This window comes from Muntiacus reevesi, chromosome 2 (genome assembly GCF_963930625.1).
Source record: "Muntiacus reevesi chromosome 2, mMunRee1.1, whole genome shotgun sequence".
NCBI lineage: Eukaryota > Metazoa > Chordata > Mammalia > Artiodactyla > Cervidae > Muntiacus > Muntiacus reevesi.
This window is the reverse complement of record NC_089250.1, coordinates 265,857,818-265,881,973: the sequence shown is the minus strand read 5'-3', so window position 1 is coordinate 265,881,973 and position 24,156 is coordinate 265,857,818. Positions and strand designations below refer to the sequence as shown.

General features: G+C 48.9%; 1 protein-coding gene across 2 annotated transcripts in view; it reads left to right on the top strand.

Moving 5' to 3' along the window:
- Positions 1-23,185, top strand: part of PRKD2 (protein kinase D2) — a 32,356-nt gene extending 9,171 nt beyond the window's left edge. For both annotated transcript variants that reach the window (XM_065926361.1, XM_065926363.1), the window contains 15 exons: positions 2,249-2,403; positions 2,508-2,730; positions 4,034-4,111; positions 4,189-4,342; positions 5,331-5,448; positions 5,741-5,818; positions 7,286-7,544; positions 9,312-9,364; positions 9,505-9,577; positions 10,066-10,172; positions 11,017-11,178; positions 15,302-15,400; positions 19,371-19,638; positions 22,404-22,489; positions 22,822-23,185. In XM_065926361.1, the coding sequence (XP_065782433.1) occupies positions 2,249-2,403; positions 2,508-2,730; positions 4,034-4,111; positions 4,189-4,342; positions 5,331-5,448; positions 5,741-5,818; positions 7,286-7,544; positions 9,312-9,364; positions 9,505-9,577; positions 10,066-10,172; positions 11,017-11,178; positions 15,302-15,400; positions 19,371-19,638; positions 22,404-22,489; positions 22,822-23,034 (2,126 nt within the window). In that variant the 3' untranslated portion in view covers positions 23,035-23,185. The remainder of the gene's footprint in view (positions 1-2,248; positions 2,404-2,507; positions 2,731-4,033; positions 4,112-4,188; positions 4,343-5,330; positions 5,449-5,740; positions 5,819-7,285; positions 7,545-9,311; positions 9,365-9,504; positions 9,578-10,065; positions 10,173-11,016; positions 11,179-15,301; positions 15,401-19,370; positions 19,639-22,403; positions 22,490-22,821) is intronic.
- The last annotated feature ends 971 nt before the right edge of the window (positions 23,186-24,156 follow it).

The window sequence follows — 24,156 nt, the reverse complement described above, 5'->3', positions numbered from 1 at the left end:
AATGCTAAGTCGCTTCAGTCATGTCCAACTCTCTGCGACCCCATGGACCGTAGCCCGCCAGGCTCCTCTATCATGGGATTCTCCAGGCAAGAATACTGGAGTGGGTTGCCATGCCCTCCTCCAGGGGATCTTCCCGACTCAGGAATCAAACCCATGTCTCCTGCGACTCCTGCACTGCAGGCAGGTTCTTTGCCGCTAAGCCACCAAGGAAGCCCTGGCTACAGTCTATGGGGTCGCAAAGAGTCGCACATGACTGAAGCTACTGAGCAGCAACAGCAGCCCTAAATGTGCTTGTGGAGGACTTCCCTGGTGGGCCAGTGGTTAAGACTCCACTCTTCCAATGCAGGGGACACAGCTTCGACCCCTGGTCGGGGAACTAAGATCCTGCATGCTGCATGGCCAAAAACAACAACAAAAAACAAAGCATAATTAAATACACTCATGGCATTATTTAAGGGCTCTAGAGATAACAGCTGTATTAGGCCTGCAAAAACCAATTAATGCATTGCTATCAATATTGCTCTCGTCCACACATTGTATCCAACTCTTGATGTCTTGGTTTGCATAACCTTCATCATGGCACATCCCTGGTGTCATTAAGTTCTAATGGCCACTGTCTGAGTGGACTTGATTGGCCCGGCATCACAGATGATAGTCCAAGTACACGTGGTCCCAGAAGAGGCCCAAATGCCTGTCCTTAATGCCAGTGACAACCTTCCTACAGGAGACTGACTCCACTTTGGTATTCGCGCTAGGAGTCAAAGATGAGATTCTGAAATTCTGTGAAGCATGTGAGTGATTAAAGACTGAAACTGAGACATGGTTCCTGTGTGCGATTTGCCATCCTGGAACTCCTAGCAGTGCCAACAGCGGCCCTGAAGCTTGCATCTACAGTTGTGACATCATGCATTCGAGACTGCCTAGGAGGAGGAATTATGGAGCAGGAAAGTCTGTAACAGGCAGGCTGCCAGAAGACAGGTTTCATGAGGTGTTCCAAAAGAAGTTTCCAAAGGATGGAGGAACTTTTTTTTTTTTTTTTAGTGTTTATTTAATTTGTTTGACTGTGCCGGGTTTTAGTTGCAGCATTCCAACTGTTAGTTGGAGCATGTGGGATCTATTTCCCTGACCAGGAATCGAACCCAGGCCCCTTGCATTGGAAAGCATGGAGTCTTGGCCAAGGGAGTCCCTGAAGGAAGATTCTTTGTTCCAGAGGGCAGTCCTGGAGTCATCTGGAATTATCAGCGATGTATGGAGAAGCGTTCAGGAAGTCCAGTAGGAAATGACAAGCTGAGCCTGACTCTATCATGGTCAAGGATTAAAAATAGAAAAGAAAGAACAAAGGCACACTTCCACCTCATAGGATACAACCATCCGGAGTGGGACTGAAAATGTGCTCTTTCCCCAGAAAGCAATGTCCTCATGTGATAGTCCCTATTCTCCTTTGATATCCTGTAACTTAGATATCGGGACTCACCAGGTGGCTCAGTGGCAAAGAATCTGCCTGCCAATGAAGGAGACGCGGGTTTGATCCCTGGTTCGGGTAGATCCCCTGGAGAAGGAAATGACAACCCACTCCAGTATTCTTGCCTGGAGAATCCCAAGGACAGAGGAGCCTGGAGGTGCTACAGTCCATGGGGTGGTAAAAGAGTCAGACACGACTTAGCAATTGAACAACAACTTACATACCGTGATATAAAGCTAGTTATTATTAATATCTTATGTTAGAGGATAACGGGGTAGAGGAGGGAAGAAGAAAATATTTGGTATCCGCACGTATTCATAACAAAGTAAGGAAGAAATAGTCCTAACTGTGACAATCCTCTGGGCTGCAACTAGCCACGTGGCTGTGGCTTCTTTGTCTTCCTTCTCCACTGCCTGGTCCATATTTCCCTCGCCCTCAGCCAACACCTCACCTGCCCAGGGTGGTGGCCCAAACCTTTCTTTCTTTCTTTTCTGGCTGCCCCACGCATCTTGGAGCTTATTGTCCCGACCAGGGATTGCACCGGCATCCTCAAGAGCGAAAGCGCCAGGGAATTCCCCAGACCTTTACTCCTGCAGTCTCTCAGCCCTTAGCAGTTCTGCCTGAATTGGGTTTTGTAGTTTTCCGTTGAAGTTAATTACACTAGGAAGAGGTATCTCGAGGGATCTGCTCTGTTCCAGAGCTCAGAAAAGGAGGAAGGGGTGAGCGGAGCTTTAGAGCCGGGACCCGGTAGAGGCTCTGAATCTGACCGTCTGGCGCCCCCAACAGGCTGCGGACTGAATTACCACAAGCGCTGCGCCTTCAGCATCCCCAACAACTGCAGCGGGGCACGCAAGCGACGCCTGTCGTCCACGTCTCTGGCCAGCGGCCACTCGGTGCGCCTGGGCACCTCTGAATCCCTGCTCAGCATGACTGATGAGCTGGTGAGAGGCTGGGAGAATGGAGAGGGTGAGTGGCTGGAGGCTGAGGGGGATCCGGTGTGGGGGCAACTCACTGGAGTGTCCCTTCCACTCTTGACGTCTGATAGAGCCGTAGTACCACCGAGCTCATCCCTCGCCGCCCTCCTTCGTCCTCCTCTTCATCTTCTGCCTCGTCCTACACCGGTCGCCCCATCGAGCTGGATAAGATGCTGCTGTCCAAGGTCAAGGTGCCACACACCTTCCTCATCCACAGCTACACACGGCCTACCGTCTGCCAGGCTTGCAAGAAACTCCTCAAGGGCCTCTTTCGCCAGGGCCTGCAGTGCAAAGGTCAGCGAGGGCCCCGGTGTGGGGGTGAGGGGGGCGGTGGGGGGCGGGACAGAGTCAGAATCCCCCCCCCCCCCAACACACACACACACACACAATCTTAACAGGCTTAGGATCTCAGCTGGGCTTGTGGCTGCAAACAAGAACCTCTGGCCTGTTCTTTAGAAGCACAGGGTCTCAGAGCGGAGTGCCCTGAATCCTGGTGTTCTAGAACGTTTGGAATTCTGGAATCCTAGAAGCTCAGTCCTTAGAAACTTGTAATCCTAGCGCCTGAGAAATCTATATTCATATGACTCTTAGCATGGAATTCTAAAACCATAGAGCTTGAGAATTCTCAAATCAGAGAATTGTAGAAACATAAGCTTCAAGACTTCTGGATCATAGGATTCAACAGAATGAATCACAGAACCTTAGACTCAGAAATATTAAAACTCTCAAATTATAGATTCTCAGGTGTTCATTGTTTGTTTCATACCTTATTCAAGACTCCACATTGTACTTAATTGCATTGAGCAACTACAGCTGCATGCAACAAATTTGGGTAAATTATCTTTTCATACCTATTCTATGACAAATATTTTCTGTCCTTGTTATAGTTTCTTAGATACACCCATCATTTAAAAGTGGGCATTTAATTTCCAAATACATGGGATTTTTAAAGTAAAAAAAAAAAAGATTCTCAGAATGTTAGAACTTTAAAACTATAGGAAGTGAGAATGATAGAAACCTAGAAACAACACATTTGAGTCTGAAAAGTCTAGAACCATATAGCCTTGGAGGCATCACATTCCAGAGTCCTAGAAATCTAGGATCCCAGAAATTTGAATGATCAAATCCTGGAATACCAGAAGTCTAGATCCATAAAAAGTTAGAGCCATCCAATTCTAGGATTCAGAACAAGCAAATTCTAGAATCTTAGATGTTTGGAGCTAAAGAACTATAGAAACATTACATTCTACATTCCTGGATGTACAGAATCCTAAAAATTTTGACGCTATCAGATTCTAGAGGCTTAGAGTCTAGAATCATAGAACTGTAGAGTCACCAAATTTAGACTCTGTGAGTCCTATGACTGTCAAGCCATGGACACTTCATCTGGCCCTCTTCCATTTAATCGAGCCACTCCATGGTTGAGGACTTTGACTCAAAGGCAGGATGACCAGAGTAGGATCATTTAGTTTTCCTGCCCCCCAAAGCAAGAACAGACTCTTTCGAGACTGGGGACTAGGGATCAAGGGTCAACCCTTAGAGGTGACCTCTCTTCTCCCCCTCCCCCTCTCCACATTCCTTGTCCTCCTACCACCAGACTGCAAGTTCAACTGTCACAAACGCTGCGCCACCCGCGTCCCTAACGACTGTCTGGGGGAGGCACTCATCAATGGAGGTAAGAAGCTAGGGGTGCTGAGAGGGAAAAGGCGACAGGACTGGGTGGAGGCCCCTCTGATTCCCCTGTCCCCACAGATGTGCCCATGGAGGAGGCCACTGATTTCAGCGAGGCTGACAAGAGCTCCCTCACAGATGAGCCAGATGACTCTGGTTTCATCCCTGGCTCCCACTCAGAAAATGCTCTCCATGCCAGCGAGGAGGAGGAAGGAGAGGGGGGCAAATCTGAGAGGTACCCAGGGCCCCATCCAGCGAAGGCCCTTCCCCATCCCTACCGTGGGTTGATTTCACCCTGTACTTTTACATTTCCCAGTTTCCTGAGACCTGTTGCAGAAGTAACAAGCAACCTGAAGTGGCTGAAACAGGGAGAATGAGGGGAAAAGGATGGGAAGTGAGGCTGGGGTGGGGGGGGGACAGTATTCAGATCACAGTGGTCACCCCGAGTTTCCTCCTAGTGCCACCGGCCCTGGCCGCCGGGAACCTCAGAATCCCTTTCTACCAGGTCTTTCCAGGTCTTTCCTAGCTTTAACAGAGTGATAAGGTATCAGAGTTGGACCTTGAAGCACTTGAGAAGAGAGGGCTATTGGGAGAGGCAGCCTATTTCACAAATGAGGAAATTGAGTCTCAGAGAGGCAAAGAGAAGTGGCCACAGGCAGTCCAGTCCAGGTTCTCGCACAGGGATCAAGAGATTAGTGGCAAAAAAAAAAAAAAAAAAAGAGAGAGAGAGAGATTGTTGGCTCTGGAGTTGCACAAGTCACTTAATTTTTCTCTGCCTTCATTTCCTCACTGTAATAATAGCGTATGCACAGCGGCACAGAGAGGTTGAATCACTTGCTTGGTGTCACACAACTGGCTCCACAATCAGTGGGTTCAGTACTAATGACCACTTATTGGGGGCCCACCATGTGCCAAACACTCTGCTAAGCTCCTAAGAAGGGCTTCACTTCTCACAACAACCCCTTTGGGCGGAGAAACTGAGGCATGAAGAGATTAGTTCTTGCCAGGCAGCCTGACTTTGGAAACCAGCCTCTTTAATGTGGGTCTCAAGAGTCGCCTTCCTCATTATGGTAAATCTGGAAACACAGGCAAAAAAGTGTGGCCGAAATCGCCCTAGCCACCCAGAGATTGACTACCACTTCTCCACCCCTCCCTGCTGCTGTAGCCCCAGGCACTGTGGTTATTTTCTGCTTGTAACCTCTCCTTCTCTCCCCGACTCTCAGCTCCCTGGGGTACATCCCCCTAATGAGGGTGGTGCAGTCAGTGCGACACACGACGCGGAAATCCAGCACTACGCTTCGAGAGGGCTGGGTGGTTCATTACAGCAACAAGGATACACTGGTGAGTGGGCGGGTGGAGGCAGGTAGGTGGGGCTAGAGTTGGAGGAGGTGGGGCTTGAGGGGGCGGGGCTGTCTGGGGCTTGGAATGGGCGGAGTCATGCTGGAGGCAGAGCTAGAAATGGGTGGCTCTAGGGGCTTGGGGGCGGGGCGGGATTTGGGGGCGGGACTAAGGCAGGAGGCCAGGAGGGGTGAGGCGGGGCTAGAAATAGGGGCGGGATTTGACTGGGATTAGAGTCAGAGCAGCCTAGTATGCAGGCGGGCGACCTCACCCTCTCAAGCGCCTCTCCCAACAGAGGAAGCGGCACTATTGGCGCCTGGACTGCAAGTGCATCACGCTCTTCCAGAACAACACGACCAACAGATACTACAAGGTGGGCCTTCTGGCTCCCAGGTCCCCCAGCCCTCTGCTCTTTGTCCGCTATATTCTCCCTTCCTCTCTCAGTTGCTTCAGCCAAACGCCTGCGAATCACACCCTCTGTCCAACCCCTGCTTGTACGCTCCCGTCCCATCAGCAAGTGTCGCCCACGTGGACACCGAGCCCTGAGTTTGATTTCGGCTCCATCACTTTTCAGCTGGGGGACCCAGGCAAGTTACCTCACCTCTCTGCACCCTGCGCCTCTCACCTGTAAAGGGCGACCAAGAATAGTCCTTGCCGCAAGGCTGTGCCAGAATTCAAAGAGATAATCTATGTGGAGCAATTTGTTTAGGACCAGGCATATTTAAGCTCCATTAAACTCCCAGTAATTTTAAGTGTGTTATCATTATTACATTATAGTTAATTTATTGAATTCTTTCTTTGTATTCATTCATCAGTGCCTCCCATGCCAGTCCTGGGTTCCAGCGAGTCTCCTCCCGGGTCCTCGCTTCTGCCCTTGCCCTCACTGTCCTTTTCTACTTAGCTGTCACAGGAGTCCATTAAAACCATTATAACCTCCCAGTGGCTCCCACTGCCCTTGTAATAAAACCCAGACACCTCACTGTTTACCCGCTCTGGAGAATCCTCCTAACCCATCCCATGGCTTTCTTCTCATCCTTCCCATTTTCCTCAAGCCATGTTATCTAAAATTCCATCCCTGCTGCAACGTCTCCATCTTCTGGTTTGTTTGGTTTGGCCATGCAGCATGTGGGATCATCCCTGACCAGGGATCAAACCTGTGCCCCCTGCATTGGGAGCTCAGAGTCCTAACCACTGGACCCCCAGTAAAGTCCTGGCTCCTGGCTTTATGGGTTTCATAAGTCTCTCTTTCTCATTCTTTCCTTCTTTTCTTCCCCCCTTCCTTTGTCTTTCAACACTTCCCAAAGCATATTCTTCTTCCTCTCCATAGACCCTCCCCCTTCTCTCCTCCCAGGGCCCTCTCTGCCTCCCGCCTTGTCTCCTCTGTCAGTCCCATCCTCTCTCATTCACCCTCCACACAAAGTCAGAGAGAAATGCTCCCTGCCTTGCGCTAAACCTTTCCATGGTTCCCCAGGGCCCTGGAGACAAAGCCCAGGCTCCTGCCTGTGGCCCATGAGGCCCTGCAGAGCTGGCCCTAGCCTGATTTCCCTTTTTTATTCATCAAACCCGCATACCTACTTTGTGCCAGGCACCATCCATGTAATGGGGATATGGCATGTCCCTTGAACACAAGCCTTTTCTACCTCAGGACCTTTGCACATGCTTTCCCCCCAACATTCCTCCACCAGCTGGCCTCTTCTTACCTTTCTGATCTCTGCTTCAATGTAAATTCCGCCAGGAGGCCTTTCCTGACCACTCCATGCAAAATGTGTGCTCATCTGAGTAAGTAGAGAGTGCCAGCGTCTGCCCAGAGCCCTCACACATACTATCTCTGTCTTATCAGGAAATTCCACTGTCCGAAATCCTCACCGTGGAGCCAGCCCAGAACTTCAGCCTCGTGCCACCAGGCACCAACCCACACTGCTTCGAGATTGTCACTGCCAATGCCACCTACTTTGTGGGAGAAACCCCTGGTGGGGCCCCAGGAGGGCCTAGCGGGCAGGGGGCTGAGACTGCCCGGGGCTGGGAAACGGCCATCCGCCAGGCCTTGATGCCTGTCATCCTCCAGGACGCACCCAGCGCCCCCGGCCATGCACCCCACAGTAAGGGCCCCACTCCAGGTCCCTGGGAAGAGGGGTCTCAGAGGGCTTGGGTGGGGCCCTGGAGAAGGGAAGAGCCAGGGAATGGCAGAGCGGAGAATGTGGCTTCTGGACTCAGCAGAAATCAGTCTAAATCATTAAGCCCCAGAGCTCACGTGTAACCTTGGGCATGTCACTTCCCCTTTCTGAGTCTTGTCCCAGGGCAAGTAATGACTCCTTCAGATTGTGAGTTCAGACTTTTTAATTCATGCTCCTTTGTGCCTGTTCGGTGTCAGACAGTGCTGTGGGCCCAGCTGTGACCAAAACAGCCCAGGACCCGCTCTTCTGGGACTCACAGTCCCAGAAGGAAGACAGACCTGTCCCCAGACAGGCTCACAGTTGGCAGGGCTGGGACAGGGGAGCCAGAGGGCTGTGGGAGCTCAGAGGAGGTGACTAACCCAGCCTGAGTGTCCAGGAGGGCTTCCTGGAGGACGCAACATCCAGTCTAAGACCTGGAAGTCAAGGAGGGGTGAAATGAAGAGAAAGGGAATGGGAAATCGCTTCAGACAGAGGCAAAGGATGATCAGAGTCCTGGGTTACTATGTTATAGAGCTCATAGTCCAGGGTGACTGACAGACATTCATCAGATCTTCCTGGGTGAATGACAAGTGGGATGTAGAACATGTGCTAGAGGAATCTGATGTGGTCCCAGGGTAACATGTGAGCTGAGACTGGGCAACGAGGAGGATTTAACTAAGTCCAGAGTGAGGGGAAGCACATTCCTGGCAGAGGGAAGAGCAAGTGCCAAGGACCGGAGGTAGGAGAGGCCTGGCGAGGCCTATGGGAGGCCTATGGGAGGCCTGTGGGAGGCCTATAGGCCTATGGCCTATGCCCTATGGGAGGCCTGGCGAGGAAGCCTGAATGTCAGGAACACACAACAGCAAGGGAGAGGATGAAGTCAAAGAGGCAGAGGGGCCAGGCACTTCCTGTTATGCTATTTAAGGGACTTGGCCTTTCCCCTCAGGACACTGGGGAGCCATAGCAGAATTTTTTTTAATTAAAAAAATATTTATTTATTTGGCTGTGCCAGGTCTTAGCTGCAGCACACGAGAGCTTTAGTTGGGGCATGGGAACTCTTAGTTGCAGCCTGTGGGATCTAGTTCCCTGACCAGGGATTGAACCCAGCCCCCTGCATTGGGAGTGTGGAGTCTTAGCTGCTGGACCATCAGGGAAGTCCCCATGGCAGGGTTTTGAGCAGGGGAAGGACAGAGTTAGGCTTATGCTTTGGCAAGATCCCTCTGGCTTCCCTTTGGAGGAAGAACAGGAGACATGGAGACAGGACAGGGAGACCAGGGAGGAGGCTAAGGGGCAAGGACCAAATATTCCTCAGGGAGGGGACAGATGTTCAAATGGCAGAAGGATCAGGACTTTGGAAATGTCTGGCCCTGGTTGGGTTGGTAGTGGGGCAAATTCAGGGGAAGAAGCCTGAGTCAGTTTCCCACTGAGCCCCAGTTTCCTCCTCAGTAAAATGGGATCATCACGCCTCCCTTGGTGCTGAGATGACAGATGCAATGCTCGGTGAACTGCTTCATGACAACATATTTTGAGCTCCTCTCATTTCCTCCTCTCACTGGCCCTAGGAGGGAGGTCCTTCTATCATTCCTGTTCTTCGGGATGAGAAAACTGAGGTTCTTAGTGAACGAGTCTAGTCTAACTACTGGCTCCAGAGGGTGGAGTTATGGGTGATCTTGAGCCTGGGGTCTTCTCACGTCCGCCTTCCCCTCTCCCCAGGACAAGCTTCTCTGAGCATCTCTGTGTCTAACAGCCAGATTCAAGAGAATGTGGTAAGACCCCACCCACACCCGGCAGCCCCAAGGATGTGCCCCCCACCCCAAACAACCCCCAGCTCTCCCACCCTCCCACCCTCCTTGACCACCCCCCATCTTCATGTGCCCCTCTGACTCTCCCTCTCCCCACCCTGCAGGACATCGCCACTGTCTACCAGATCTTCCCAGACGAGGTGCTGGGCTCCGGCCAGTTTGGAGTGGTCTATGGCGGTAAGGATGTTTCAAGAGCCGACCTAGAAAGGCGTCTTGGGGGTTTCTGGGCTACAGACCTACCCTTCTGCTTGGCCACATGCTCACCTCCTTTTCTCGTTGATTAAGAAAGCTGGATCCTGGGGGCAGATGGTTGCAGGCTCACGTTTTCTCACTCGGAAAGGCCGGTGACTCTCTCCGTTATTAATAGGGAAGGTAAACTCTGCGCTGATTGGCCACAGAGCTACATGCTGTATTCTGATTGGTTACAAATCTAGCTTCTTATGTTGTAGCGCCTCAGAGATCTGACTTTACCTTCCTTCATTCTACCTTTATTCCTAGGGCCACCCACCCTTGACATCGCTCCCAGGGGCCCCTCAGAGCCCCCTTGGTGGCCTTTCATCCACCTCTGCCCAACTCTAGCTGTGTGTCTCTAGGGGGGTCTTCCTCTTGCCAGGACTGGAAGGTCCTACTTCTCTCAACCCCCACCTCCCCTACCCTCTGCCCAGGGAAGCACCGGAAGACAGGCCGGGACGTGGCAGTAAAGGTCATCGACAAACTGCGTTTCCCCACCAAGCAGGAGAGCCAACTCCGGAACGAAGTGGCCATTCTGCAGGTGACCCCTGGAGTCTATGGTCCTGTTCTGCCCCCATCCCCGCTCTGCAAGGGCTTTCCCTTCCCACTTCCTCCAGCCTGGGGGTGGTCAGGGAGGGCTTCCTAGAGGAGGCGGTATGCATGTTGAGACTGAAGGGGTGGTGCATGTATTCTGAGCAGAGGGACCAGCCTGTGCGAAGGTCCAGAGTTGAGAGGGAACACAAAGTCTTCTAGGAATTTGAAGGGGTTCAAGGTTACTAGATGGTTTACGTGAAGCAAGGTGGTAGGCGGTGAGGCTAGGGAGCAGGGTGGGGTCCCACCCTATGGGCTTTCTCCTAAGGGTACTAGGGAGCCATGGAAAGATTCTGAGCAAAGAGGAGGACAGAGTCAGATGTGTGAACTTTAGGAAGATCCCACTGGCTGCTATTGGAGGAGAGGTGGAAGGGTTGTGGGGCTGGAGCCTGGAGCCCTGGGAGGAGGCTGGGTGGGGACCTGTGTGAAGAGATGGGGTTCAGCTAGGCAAAGGTTGGGGAAGAGCCAGGAGGGCGGGGATTTAAAAGATACAGATGTACACAGCTCCTTCCCATTTCTTCAGGCTCCCTTCTCTCTTGCTCCCTCAACCCGGGGCCTTCACCATAATTTCATGGTGTAAAGATCCTTCTGGACACCTACCTGGTGGTGCAGGAGTGGTGGTCCTCTCTGGGGCTGTGGACACCCTTTCCCCTCTGCCACTGCCACCCCCAGGGGGGAACGGCCCTCCAGGGACATCCTCTTCTTGTTTGTTGTCCGCCCGCTCCTGTGGGTTGTCCTCTGGGGTCCCAAGCTCATGGGCGACGTGGGTCCTGACCGCCTCCTCCCCACCCCAGAGTCTGCGGCACCCAGGGATTGTCAACCTGGAATGTATGTTCGAGACCCCGGAGAAGGTGTTCGTGGTGATGGAGAAGCTGCACGGGGACATGCTGGAGATGATCCTCTCCAGCGAGAAGGGCCGGCTGCCTGAGCGCCTCACCAAGTTCCTCATCACCCAGGTGCGCACGCCCCGCCCACCGCCCGCCTCCCCGCCCACCGCCCGCCCGCCTCCGCAGCCAGGCTCCCCACCTGTCCTGCAACTCACACCTGTGCTGTGTGCCCTGAAGGGCAGGCAGACCTTGGGTGGGAATCATAATAGCGGATAAGAGAAAATGTCGTAATAGAGTAATAATAACAATCATAGAAAAAGGATTAGAATGATACTTTAAAAATTATAATAGAATATGATAGAACAGTTAGTAGAATAACAGTAACAGTAATAACAATAGATACATAATAAGATAAGTTGAAAATAATAGAGCAGTAATAATAATATTATAGAAAATAATAACTATTATTTTTTATCTTTTATTACTTTATATAATGAGTCAGGCTCGCTGAGCCTGCCTGACTTCATGAAGAAAAAGGGAAAGAGAGAGAGGCCTTTCTCTGGGGAGCTCACTCACTCATTTATTAAATGGTTCAGCAAACATTGTCTGGCCCCATGTCGGGCAGTGTGAGGACACAGCGGTGACCTCGATAGCCCCGGGTCTGTACAGTGATCACCCAGAGTGGGCAGGGCTGAGATGGGGGTGCTGATAATGAGAATGATAAACAATGTGGCCACTAACCTTTATTAAGCCCTTACTGTATGCCAGCCACTCTTTTAGGTCATGTAATCTTCCTAGCAACCTATGTGGTAGTGGTAATTACTACTCCCATTTTACTGAGGCTCAGAGACTTTAAGTAGCTCACCCAGGGCACAGAGCTGGTGGGATTTAAACCTGGAAGCGGGCTTTTACCAAGTAAAGTCAAACAGTGTCTTAGTCACTCAGTCATGTCTGACTCTTTGTAACCCCATGGACTGTAGCCCGCCAGGCTCCTCTGTCCCTGGAATTCTCCAGGCAAGAATACTGGGGGGGGGGGGGGGGGGGGGAAGGAAGAAAAAAAAAAAAAGAATACTGGAGTGGGTTACCATTCCCTTCTCCAAAAGTCAAACTAATTTGTGTTATTTGTCTGTGTGTCTGTGTGTCTGTGTGCATGCGTACGTACATTTAAATTGATTTCACATCACATATAACACTGTTGTTCTGCTTCTTACTTTCTTCACTTTAATAGTGCTTCTGGAAAGACTGTTCTATTTCAGTATGTAGTTAGCAGAACTCTCTTTTTCTTAATTGTATCCCACGACAATATCACCAAATTCTCCAGTTGCTGAGTATGTAGTTGGTTTCACTATCCCACTACTGCAAACAACAGCCTGTGAACATTTGTCTACAAACATTGACAGGCTCTGGTGGGAGGATTTCAATAGAACATGTTTCAGATAGTAGACTCCCAAGCCTAAGGAAATGTGCTTAAAATTTTTTTGAAAGGTGTTGCCCAGTTATTCTCTAAAACCTCTTTCAATCTTTGTTCTCACCAACAGAGTTTGAGGGTGTCTACTTTTTCAGTCCTTTCTCTGGATAATATATTCACCAGTCCTTTTTTCTTCCCCCCAAGCCACATGGCTTGAGGGATTTTAGTTCCCGATCAGGGGTTGAACCTGGGCCATGGCAGTGAAAGTGCTGAGTCCTAGCCACTGGACTGCCAGGGTATTCCCAATATAATCACTAGTCTTAAAGGTGGAAAAATAATACTTCATATGGCTTCATTTGGTGGTTTAAAAATTATGAGTGAGGTTGAGCATATTTTCACACGTTTATTGACCTGTACTTTATGCATTCTGGACTTCCCTGGTGACTCAGACGGTAAAGTGTCTGCCTACAATGCGGGAGACCTGGGTTCAATCCCTGGGTCGGGAAGATCTCCTGGAGAAGGAAATGGTAACCCACTCCAGTGTTCTTGCCTGGAAAATCCCATGGATGGAGAAGCCTGGTAGGCTACAGTCCATGGGGTTGGAAAGAGTCGGACACGACTGAGTGACTTCACTTTCACTTATGCACTCTGGCCATTTTTTTCAGTTGTATTATTCTTATTGAATTGTAAAGTGCTCTTTGTATATGAAGGACCCTGGATCTTTGTTGCTTGTGTTGTTCCCATCTTTTATCCTGGTATTTCTTTTCCTCTTCATTTTGTTTGTGGTGTTTACTTTCATTTTGGGGGTTTCACAGCCTTCTTGGAAATATCTTCCCACCTGGTTGGCCCTACACTTGATTCTGAAACATGTTCTCTGTTGGTTGAAAAGTTTCCTGTGCTGGCTTCCTTTCTCCAGGTCCAGCACTCTTGCTCTCCCAAGCTGTCTGCCTTTGTCAGTCTGGCTTGCGGGGTGGGGATAGAAACTCACTGAGACAGGCCCATCTGGACTTCAGGTGGGGAGAGAAAACTGCCTGCCTTCAGCAACTGAGGCAGTTTCTCTTTCATTCTGGTCTTTCATCTCTTTCTCTCTTTTTGTCTGTGCTCTTCTCTCTCTTTCTCCTTCTCTCTGCAGATTTCTGCTTTTTGCCTCTTGCCTGCCTCACCCCAAGTCCTGGGCTAAGCCCTATACCTCATGAACTTATAAACTTCACAACCATCTTCGAGGTAGGTATTATATAATCTCCATTTTACAGATGAGGAAACTGAGGTTGAGGGATTTCCTAGGTCTTGCCCAAGGTCATACAGGTACAAGGGCACACTGCCAGGTAGCTGTCTGGTCAAGGTTTGAACCTGGGTCTGTCCAGCTTCCCATCTACCCTCTTTGTTCACCATATTTACTAGTGGTTGGGAAAATCAGTAAACCGAAGCTATGTAGGAGAGGATATCCATATATGGCTCTGGACCCCCAGCCTCTCTGTAGAGTGAGGAACTTGGACCTCAGCAGTAGCTTTCAAATAGCATTTCTATACTCGAAAATCATCCAGTGAAAACAATGAAAAAGCCCAAATATTTCAGTTCTAAGATATAAATTACAGCTTCATGCTTATGTCACACTTTTGACAATTTGACATTTTGTTTGAGTTATGTAGAATCAAGGAAAATCATGGCTTCCATAGATAAGTAGTTACAAATGGTAAGGTTTTTTTTTTTATTTTATTTATGTATTTATTTTTGGCTCTTCTGGATTGTCATTGAAGCCTGGGCTTATCTCTAGTTCTGGTGAGCAGTGCCTACTCTAGTTGTAGTGTGTGGGCTTCTCATTGCAGTGGCTTCTGTTTTTGTGGAGTGCAGGCTCTTGGCTTCAAGGTCTTCTAGTAGTTGAGGCTCCCGGGCTCTAGAGCCCAGGTTCAATAGTTGGGGCTCATGAGCTTAGTTGCTCTGCAACATGTGGGATCTTCCCGGATCAGGGAGTTAATCCATGTCTCCTGTATTAGCATATAGATTCTTTACCACTAGGCCACTAGGGAAGCCCAACAGTTTTTTTTTTGTTTAAGTCAGCTCACCTTGCCATCATAGAATATTCTTAAATTAACAGCTACAGCAGGAAAAGTTTGATTTGAAACACTCACAGGAACGTGTCCACTAACAGGCCATCACAAGAATAATAATAGTTCACATGGAGTGCTTGCTGTGTGCCAGACATTGCCCTAAGCACTTTATATACCTCACTCAACTCACTTAAAACTCACAGCAACCCATGAGGATGGTTTCTGTTATTACCCTCATTTTACAGGTGAGAACATTGAGACTTAGAGAGATAAAGTGACTTGCTGTAGGCAAGTGTGCTGTAGGCAAGTGTGGAGCCAGGTTTGCTACCTTGATAAGGCTGGCTCTCAAATTCCCCCACCTCTTAAGGGTGTTATGTTTGATTTATAATATGTCATATTGGCATTGTTTGTAATTGTTTAGTATTTCAGGTTTTTAATGCGTGAAAAATATTTTTTAAAAAAATGGAATCACACAAAAGCACCTCCTTGAAACCACTGCATTATTCATAGCTCTTTTTCAGCAGGATCTGCAAGTCAGAGGGTGTCAGAATCTTCCCAAACCCCCTGCTCACGTTCAGTCTCCCTAGAATTATATGTCCAACTTCTATCTTTGACTGAAATGGTTCTGGGGTTCTGAGCTTCTTCTCTGGTGCTCCAATGCCTTCCCTCGTCCAGGGCGGGGTCTGGGGTGGGGGGCGGTGATGGCATGGATGGGGTTTGGAGGGCTGGCTGCTGAAGGCAGAATCTCACAGCAGGGACTTTTCTAACTTTTACTGGTGCCATCGCCTCCCCTCAGATCCTGGTGGCTTTGAGACACCTTCACTTCAAGAATATCGTCCACTGTGACTTGAAACCAGAAAACGTGTTGCTGTCATCAGCCGACCCATTTCCTCAGGTCAGAAATGTCCCCTCCTTATTTGGGGAAGTCCATCTAACACTAACCGTGGGTGGGGACTGTGTTAATCAAGATAATTAACCAGCCACAGAGACCCAAGATAATGGCTTAAGTGAGACAGCGGCTTGCTTCTCACTCACGGAGGGACTAGCATAATCATTTTGAGGGTGAAAAAGCAGTGCAATGGTGTTGGGACCACAGCTCCTGCTGTCTTGTTCTGGCCTCTCTATGGCGTTGCCTGGTCTTCATGGTACATGTTGTGCCGCTGCTGCCCCACCTCCCAAGTGTAAAAGGATGATGTGGGGGAGGAAAGAAACGGGGTAGAAGAAATAGATGCACCCCTTTCCTTCCCTAAGGTAATACTATGAACGTGCACGGGGCACGCCTCACATTCCATTGGCCAGAACTTGATCACGTGGGACTTCAAAGGCTGCTGGGAAATGTAGTTTTCATTCTGAGCGGCTGTGTGGCGCATTAAAAATCGAGAATTTTTATTAAGCGGAGTAGCAGAGAACAGATATTGGAGGGGAGCAACTGGTAATTTCTTCTGTGGGTATCTTAGGAAAACAGCTTTTTTGGTGTTCTTCTTTGTTTGTTTTTAATATTTTTTCAAATTTATTTATTTGGCTGCTCCTGGTCTTAGTTGCCACATGCGGGATCTTCAATCTTCCCTTCCATATGTGAGATCTTTTTTAGTTGCAGCATGTGGGATCTAGTTCCCTGACCAGGGATCAAACCCACGCCCCCTGCATTAGGAATGTTGCCTCTTAGCCACTGGCCCACCAGGGAGTTCCCAGGAAAACAATTTTGATGAGCCTCTGATTGGTTGGATGAGAATCCCCTTGGGGCAAAGCCAGATTGAGCAAGGGTGATGGTTATAACAGCTACAGTTGACTGGGTGCCCGCTGTGTTTAAGGGCCTTTAGCTACAGGTTCTCATTTAGCCCTTCCACATCCCTGTGAAGTTTTTGCTTCCTTATCTCTCTTTTGTGATTATTTCATTTCATTTTAAAAGTTCATTTTGGTCATCAACTAAAAATTATTGTGTGCCTACTATGTGCCAGGCTGCATGCTGGAGCATTAGGAACTGTAGTAAGAAGAGACATCCCCATCTCCATGCCCACTGGTTTACAGCTGGGACTAATTTTGCACCCCAGGGGATATTTGACAACACTGGAGACGTTTTTGGTTGTCACAAGCTGTTTGAAGGGAAGCATTACTACTGGCATGGAGGGATTGCTAAGCATCCAACAGTGCACAGGATAGCCCCATAATACAAGATTATCTTTCCCTAATGTCAGTAGTGCAGGGTATGAGAAACTCTAACTTACAGCAGTAATATCCACTAGACATATAATGTACTGGGACTTACTTCCCTGGTGGTTCAGTGGCTAAGACTCTGTGCTCCCAATGCAGGGGATCCGGATTCAATCCCTGGTCAGGAAACTAGATCCCACATAATGCAACTAATAGTTCATAGGTCACAACCAGAGATTCCATATAAATTAAATCTTATAATTTATAATAAATATATAAATTTATAAATAAATATAAATTAATAAAAAAAGAAATATAATGTGAACCCTATTTACAATTTTACATTTTCTAGTAAGCCACATTTTAAAAACTGAAGAGAAACTGGTGAAATTAATTTTGCTAATATACTTTATTCTAGTATATCTAAATATTACCATTTCAACATGGAATCAGCATAAACATTATTAATGAAATATTCTTTCTTTTCCTACTAAGTCTTCCAAATCTGGTGTGTATTTTATACTTAAAGTAAATCTCAATTTGGGTAATAAATTTCTATGAGAAATACTTGATTTTGCACTTAGATTTCAGAAAGTTAACAGTTGGGAAAGTAGATTGACACACCCAAGTTGTTCCAAGCTTATTTAAAAATTTTCCAGTTAAAAAAAATCTAGGACCCCTTTTAAAATGTAAATTAATTAAAATTAAATAAAAAATAGTTTCTCAGCTGCACTTGCCACATTCAAGTGATCTGCAGCCACATGTGGCCACCATGCTGGACAGCAAAGCTCATAGAGGGTAGATGAGATATTGGTCAAATTGTCACAAGATTGTAATTATATCTGTGATGAGTTCTGTGACACAGTTCTATGAACTCAAACTGTATAGCCCAGTGGAAGGTCAGAGACAATTTATCTGAAGAAAGAGTAGGTTTTTTGGGGGGAAGGGACAGTGGGAGCAGCCTGTGCAAAGGCCCTGTGGTGTACTTAAAAAAAAAACAGTTTTATTGAGATATAATGTGCATACTATACAATTTACCACTTTAAAGTATACAATTTAGTGGCTTTTAGGGTATTCAGAGTTGTGCAACCATCACCATGATCAATTTTGGAACATTTTCATAACCACAAAAGAAACCTCATGCTTCTTAGCCAACATCCTCCAATCGCACCATCTCCCCACCCACAACAACTAATCTACTTTCTGTGGATTTGTCTGTTCTGAGCATTTCATGTAAATGGAATAAACAAACACTTCTCTGTGTGTGTGTGTGTGCGCTCAGTAACTTCAGCCATGTCTGACTCTTTGTGACCCCATGGGCTATAGCCCACCAGGCTCCTCTGTCCCTGGGATTTTCCAGGCAAGAATACTGGAGTGAGTTGCTATGCCCTCCTCCAGGGGAATCTTCCTGACCCAGGGATTGAACCTGGGTTTCCTGTACTGCAGGCAGATTCTTTACCATCTGAACCACCAGGGAAGCCCATCATACATGGCCATAAAAAGAAATGAACTACTGACACATGTATAACATAAATGAACCTTGAAAACATTAATTGAGAAAAAGAAGCCAGTCACAAGGGATGACATTATTGTATATTCCATATATTGTGTATTACATGTGTACATATATGGAATATACAATAATATAATATGCCATCCTTTGTGACTGGCTTCTTTCCCTTAATGTTTTCAAGGTTCATTTATGTTAGAGCATGTGTCAGTGCTTCACTTCTTTTTATGGCCATTTAATATTCCATCATAAGATGGGTAGAAAAGGGTGGATCTTAGAAAAGTAAAAGATTATAAGGTCTGTTAAAAGGGCAAAGGATCCTAGGAAAGGGTGGTATGGCTGTCACATTGAGATTTGGGTCAGGGGTTGGGGTGTGGCTTTTTTTGAAGGCAATAGAGGCTTGGGGCAATAGTGAGCCAGAGAAGGGTTTTGAGTAGGGGAGGGACAGTATATGAATAGAGGTGGCAGCTGCCTATGGACTGGTAGGCAGCAGACAGGACCTTGAACCCAGAACTTGCTGGCTCTGCAGCCTATTCATGATCCTCGACTGCCTCCAACGAGGGCAAGGTAGGTTCACACCTATTACCATGGATGTCATGGTCAGCTATTTACATGCTGGGTGCCCTTTAATTCCCAGGGAAGCCTGATCGGCAGCTGCTGTTAACATCCTCAACCCGGATGACAAAAACGGGGCTGCGAGAACTTCTGTCCCTCTGCTGAGATCCCTGAGGCTCGCTCTATGCCCACTGCTGCTTCTATCATTTTTCCATGTATTTACTCTTTCAATTCATACCCTTTAAGGTAGGGATTGTTAGCATCGCCATGTGCAAAAGAGGAGACAGAGGCAGAAGGTTGAGACCTGTTCGACATGACAGAGGGATAGTAGCAGGGAGCCTTTACGGAGCCCTCACTGCAGGTTGGGCATTTATTGTCCTGTGAGCTTTAGATGGATGAAGTCCATACAATCCTCACGACAGCCCGTTGAGATAGGCGCTGGTACGATCTTCCCCCTCCTCGTACAGATGAATAAACGCAGGCCCAGACAGAGGAAGCCCCCTGCCCAGGTTCACCCAGTGAGCAGAGGAGCCTGGATTCGAACCAGCGTTCGATTTTGTCTGGGATTCTGTAGTGGCGGCACGCATGCACAGAGGCGGGAGGCACGACCTCCACAAGCCCTGAGACGCTCTATCCCTCGCCTCCGCAGGTGAAGCTGTGCGACTTCGGCTTCGCGCGCATCATCGGCGAGAAGTCGTTCCGGCGCTCGGTGGTGGGCACGCCGGCCTATCTGGCGCCCGAGGTTCTGCTCAACCAGGGCTACAACCGCTCGCTGGACATGTGGTCGGTGGGCGTGATCATGTACGTCAGCCTCAGCGGCACGTTCCCCTTCAACGAGGACGAGGACATCAAAGACCAGATCCAGAATGCTGCCTTCATGTACCCGGCCTGCCCTTGGAGCTGCATCTCGGCCGGAGGTGCGGGGCTCGCCTGACTCCCGGGCGCAGGCGAGGGGCGGGGCCCCGCGGTGGGGGCGTGGTGGGGATAATGGGCGGGGCCGCCCTGAGGAGGCCTGTGGCCGTGAGGGTGGAGCCTAGCGATGCTGTTTAAGGGAGACCTGGAACTTTGGGGGAGGGACTCAGCACGTGTGTGGAACTAGGGTCCGAAGACTCAGGCCTAGACTAGGTTATGTGAGTTGGAAAGGAAGTGCCCTAGGAACATTAAGACACTTGCCACCTTGGAGGCTATTAATTAATACTTGGCTTGTCTAGGGCGAGACGGGGAGAAGGACTAGACCCGAGAAAGTCAAAGCGCTGGGGTGGCTAGGAGAAAGAACAGGTCCTCCCAAGGTGTTGGCTGGAGCCTGAAGTCTTTGGGGTTGTGACCCCAAAAGGATTAACCCCGCAGAAGCAGTGGCGCCAGGCGGCAGGGTTGAGGAACAAGGGCATGGCTAATTTGCTGGGTATTGGCGCCTTGACTGGGATGAAGATGGGCCTGGGCCCTGGGATTAGATCCAGTGATGGAGGGAACTGGTTTAGGGGCTTAGCTAGAGAAGGGGCAGGGCTCCCCTGGTGGCTTAGGTGGTAAAGAATTTGCCTCCAATGTGGAAGACTTGGGTTCGATCCCTGGGTTGGGAAGATCCCCTGGTGAAGGGAATAGCAACCCACTCGAGTATTCTCTCCTGGGAAATTCCATGGACAGAGGATCCTGGAAGATGGGCTACAGTCCATGGGGTTACAAAGAGTCAGACATGACTGAGTGACTAACACTTTCACTAAAGGAGTGGCAGGGCCACAGAGGGTTTCTGAAGCTTTCTAAGGGAAGGACTGACCCTGAAACCAAAGTCAGGCCTGGAATCTGGGAGCAGGTGGAGGTCGGGAGAAGCATGGGACTATGGGGGTGGGGGCTAGGGGGCAGGACAGAGGTGGACCTTGGGGTCTCTGCATATAGGGGCTTTGGCATTGTGGCCTGGTAGTGCTGATGGTCTTTGTGATGCTCCTGCCAACTTGGAGACAGGTCTGGGAAATTTAACTCCTGAGGGCCCCCAGCTTTGGGGCAAAGCCAGGTGTAAGGGTGAGCCAAGGGCGAGGCTAAGATACTGGGGTGTGTGAAGATGCCTTAAATGAGTTAGAACAAAGGGCAGGTTCTGAAATCAGAAGCTCAGGAAGACAGAAGTGTGGGAGGGAGGTTAGTTAAAAAGACAAGCATTTGGGAGTTCCGTGGTGGTCTAGTCATTAAGATTCAGTGCTTTCACTGCCATGACCAGCGTTCAATCTCTGGTCAGGGAACTGAGATTCCAAAAGACACAAGGTGCAGAGAGAAAAAAACAAAAAACCAAGCTCATCCTTAAGAGTTTCTTCAACAAGTATGTGTTGAGTGTCTACTTCATGCCTAGTACTGACTGTCCTAGGTTCTGGGAATACTGGAATCAGTTGGAGAGAAGAGATCATGAAAGAAGGTGGTCCAGTGGTCTGTGAAGAGGAGGGGGAGGGGCATAGAGGGTGCGACCTCATGGAGCAGGCAGAGGGGGTTACACAGTGCAGGAAAAGGTGTTGGTGGCCCAAGAAAGATGAGCACTGAGCAGTGAGGAGGTGGGTTGACTTGAGCCCGGGAGCAGTGTAGTGGGTTATCTTTTGGGACCTGATCCGGAGTCCCTCGGTCAAAGTGTGTCCTCCGGTGTATGCGAGTGAATTTAAGTGTGGATGGGTGTGTTCGAGGGAGCCTGTGAGAACAAGGCCTATACTCAGAGGAGTTTACACAGTGGGGCCTTGTCTTTCAAGGCTCATGATCAAGTAGGGAGCCTTGGACGAGTGCTAGCTTGTCTTGAATGCCTGACACTCACTAATCCTTTTCATAGAGAGCGGGCCTCTGACTCTGGGCCTTCTGCAGGAAACTGGTGACTGATTAGCATCTCATAGCATTGTTTTCTTTTCATTTTATTTTTGTGGACATGGCAAGTGATCTTAGGATTTCTATTGACCAGGGTGATAGAAAGTTTCCATTTTATATAATTCTGTATCCTATATTTTATATAAAGTACATATTTATATGATTATATATATAAATATATATATATATATTTGTGTATTTTCACCTTAAAAAGTGAGTTGAAAAAGTGAATTGATTTAAAACCAAATTCTACCTATTTTTCCAAGGATTATGTACATGGTTCAGATTTTTTCTATGTACAAAAGGGTCTAAAATGAAAATTCTCTCTTATTCTTTTTTTTTCTCTTATTCTTTTATTTGACATCCTTCCCAAAGGCAGTGTGTATTACAAGTCTATATACTTATGCAAGCAGATATGGGTACATACATTCTCTTATTTCTCCTTTTACACAGATGGCAGCATGCTATACACAATATATATATATATATGTATAACCAACTTGCTTTGTCCATATCCCAGCAATCTTGGGTAAATGAGTTGGCTTAAAGAAAAATACTAAGTGAAATATAGTATAAATGTACCTGTACATGCTTGTGTATGACAAAACCAATGAAGGTGACATAGGAATGGGGAAACAGGTAGAGACTTGGTGGGAGATGTAGGATCCAACGTGAGGGATGGGGATAAATGTGTAGTTTAATGAGGAAATAGGTAGGAGAGTGATTCGTGCAGGTGGGGCTTCTGCACTGAAGGAAGGCCCCCCATGGCAGGTGAGTAGGATGGGGAGCCTGTTGAAGGAGGGGCGGCCCCTCACCCCGCAGGATTTAAACTGTCTCTCTCCTTCCGGTGCAGCCATCGACCTCATCAACAATCTGCTGCAGGTGAAGATGCGCAAGCGCTACAGCGTGGACAAGTCTCTCAGCCACCCCTGGTTACAGGTGATTCAGGGGCGGGGCTGAGAGCCAAGCGGGAATGGCTGAGTCATTCGTTGGGATAGAGGAAGGCGTGGAACCACATCTCTTATTGGATACTAAGGTAGTTTAGGTTATAGGTACTTTCCCCCTGAACTAGGAATGTGGCTGAGCCTCCCATTGGCTGGGCTGTAGAAGGAAGTGGAGCTAATTGGCTAGGTAGGTTATGAAGGGTGTGGCTTCACCGTCCTTGGTATCCGGCTTCTCACCGGTAGGCAGATCCCATGGGGGCGATGCTCCGGCAACTATTGGCTGCCCTTGAGCAACACCGAAATTAATCGTTGTTCTCCCCGGCCCAGGAGTACCAGACGTGGCTGGACCTCCGGGAACTGGAAGGGAAGATGGGCGAGCGGTACATCACGCACGAGAGTGACGATGCGCGCTGGGAGCAGTTTGTGGCAGAGCACCCACTACCCGGGCCGGGGCTGCCAGCCGACGGGGTGCTTCGTGGGGCCCTCCCACCCCCGGACCACGAGATGCAGGGGCTGGCCGAGCGCATCAGTGTCCTCTGAGGTCTCGGGCTCCCACTCTGGCTGCCTCGTGATGCTGTCCTTGCGTGCTCTGAGAGCGGCGCTTCACACCTTACCAGTGATGAACTGTTCTAAGGAAAGCAGTTTCCTGCCCAACTTGGACACGCCCCCGGGGGAGGGGCATGGCGGGGGCGGGGGCAGGGGCCGGGGTTATTTCCAAAGTTAATTCCCCAGCAATTAAAATGGACTCATCTCTGGCCCTATGGCCTTGGTCTTTGGCCACACCGCACTCTCTTATTACTGAGTCTGTTGCTCACCAAGATGGAGTTCATCTGGAAAAAAGATGGGATGGAGGAGGGATGGAGGGAGGGGCACTGAAGGGAGAGGAGTTTTGGAAGGAGAACTAACGGATAAAAAAATATACAGAGGGAGCACTGCCAGGAGGGAAGACTAGAAAGGGAAACAATGTGAAAGAGCATAAAGAGGAGAGGGACGATTAATGGAGGAGAAATAGAAGGAATATGACCAGAGGGGTGAAGGATTTAGAAAAACTCAAGTAATCTCATGGCTTAATGGTTTAATTTTTTAATTTAGTGTTATTGCTACTAACTGTTTGCACACCTGCTCTATGGTAGAAAGTTGATACACAGTAGTTGGTATTTTCTTATAAGTTGATATAATGACTTCTGTCATTCGCTGGCTCATCCATTTGTCACACTGTGCGGGGTGATGCTGGGGACATGGTGGTGACCAAGCCTGCACAGGTCCTGCCTTCAGGGCCTTCATCATCCAGTGGGGGAGACAGGCTTGTTCCTGGCTAGTGAGGACCCAGAGTGGAGAGGGCTGGAATGGGAGAGCCCAAGAGGGTGGGGCAGCCTAGCATGAGCCTGGGTGTCTTTGGGGGCATTTCTTCTAAGCTGACTTCTTGCGGTTCACCTTCACCCAGAAGGTTGTAGGCAGAGAGAACCTCTGTCCTTTGACCCCTGTCCTCCACTGCCCTAGCTCCCCGTTATCACCCAGACTTTTGGCCTAGAGCTGAAGGCAAGGGATCAGAGCATGCGCTTAGCCAAGTTCTCTATACACCTTGGTCACGCTCGAAGTTACACACCATAGTTAAAGATTTTCCTGAGCCCCATATAACCAGGATAGTATTCAGCAGCCAAT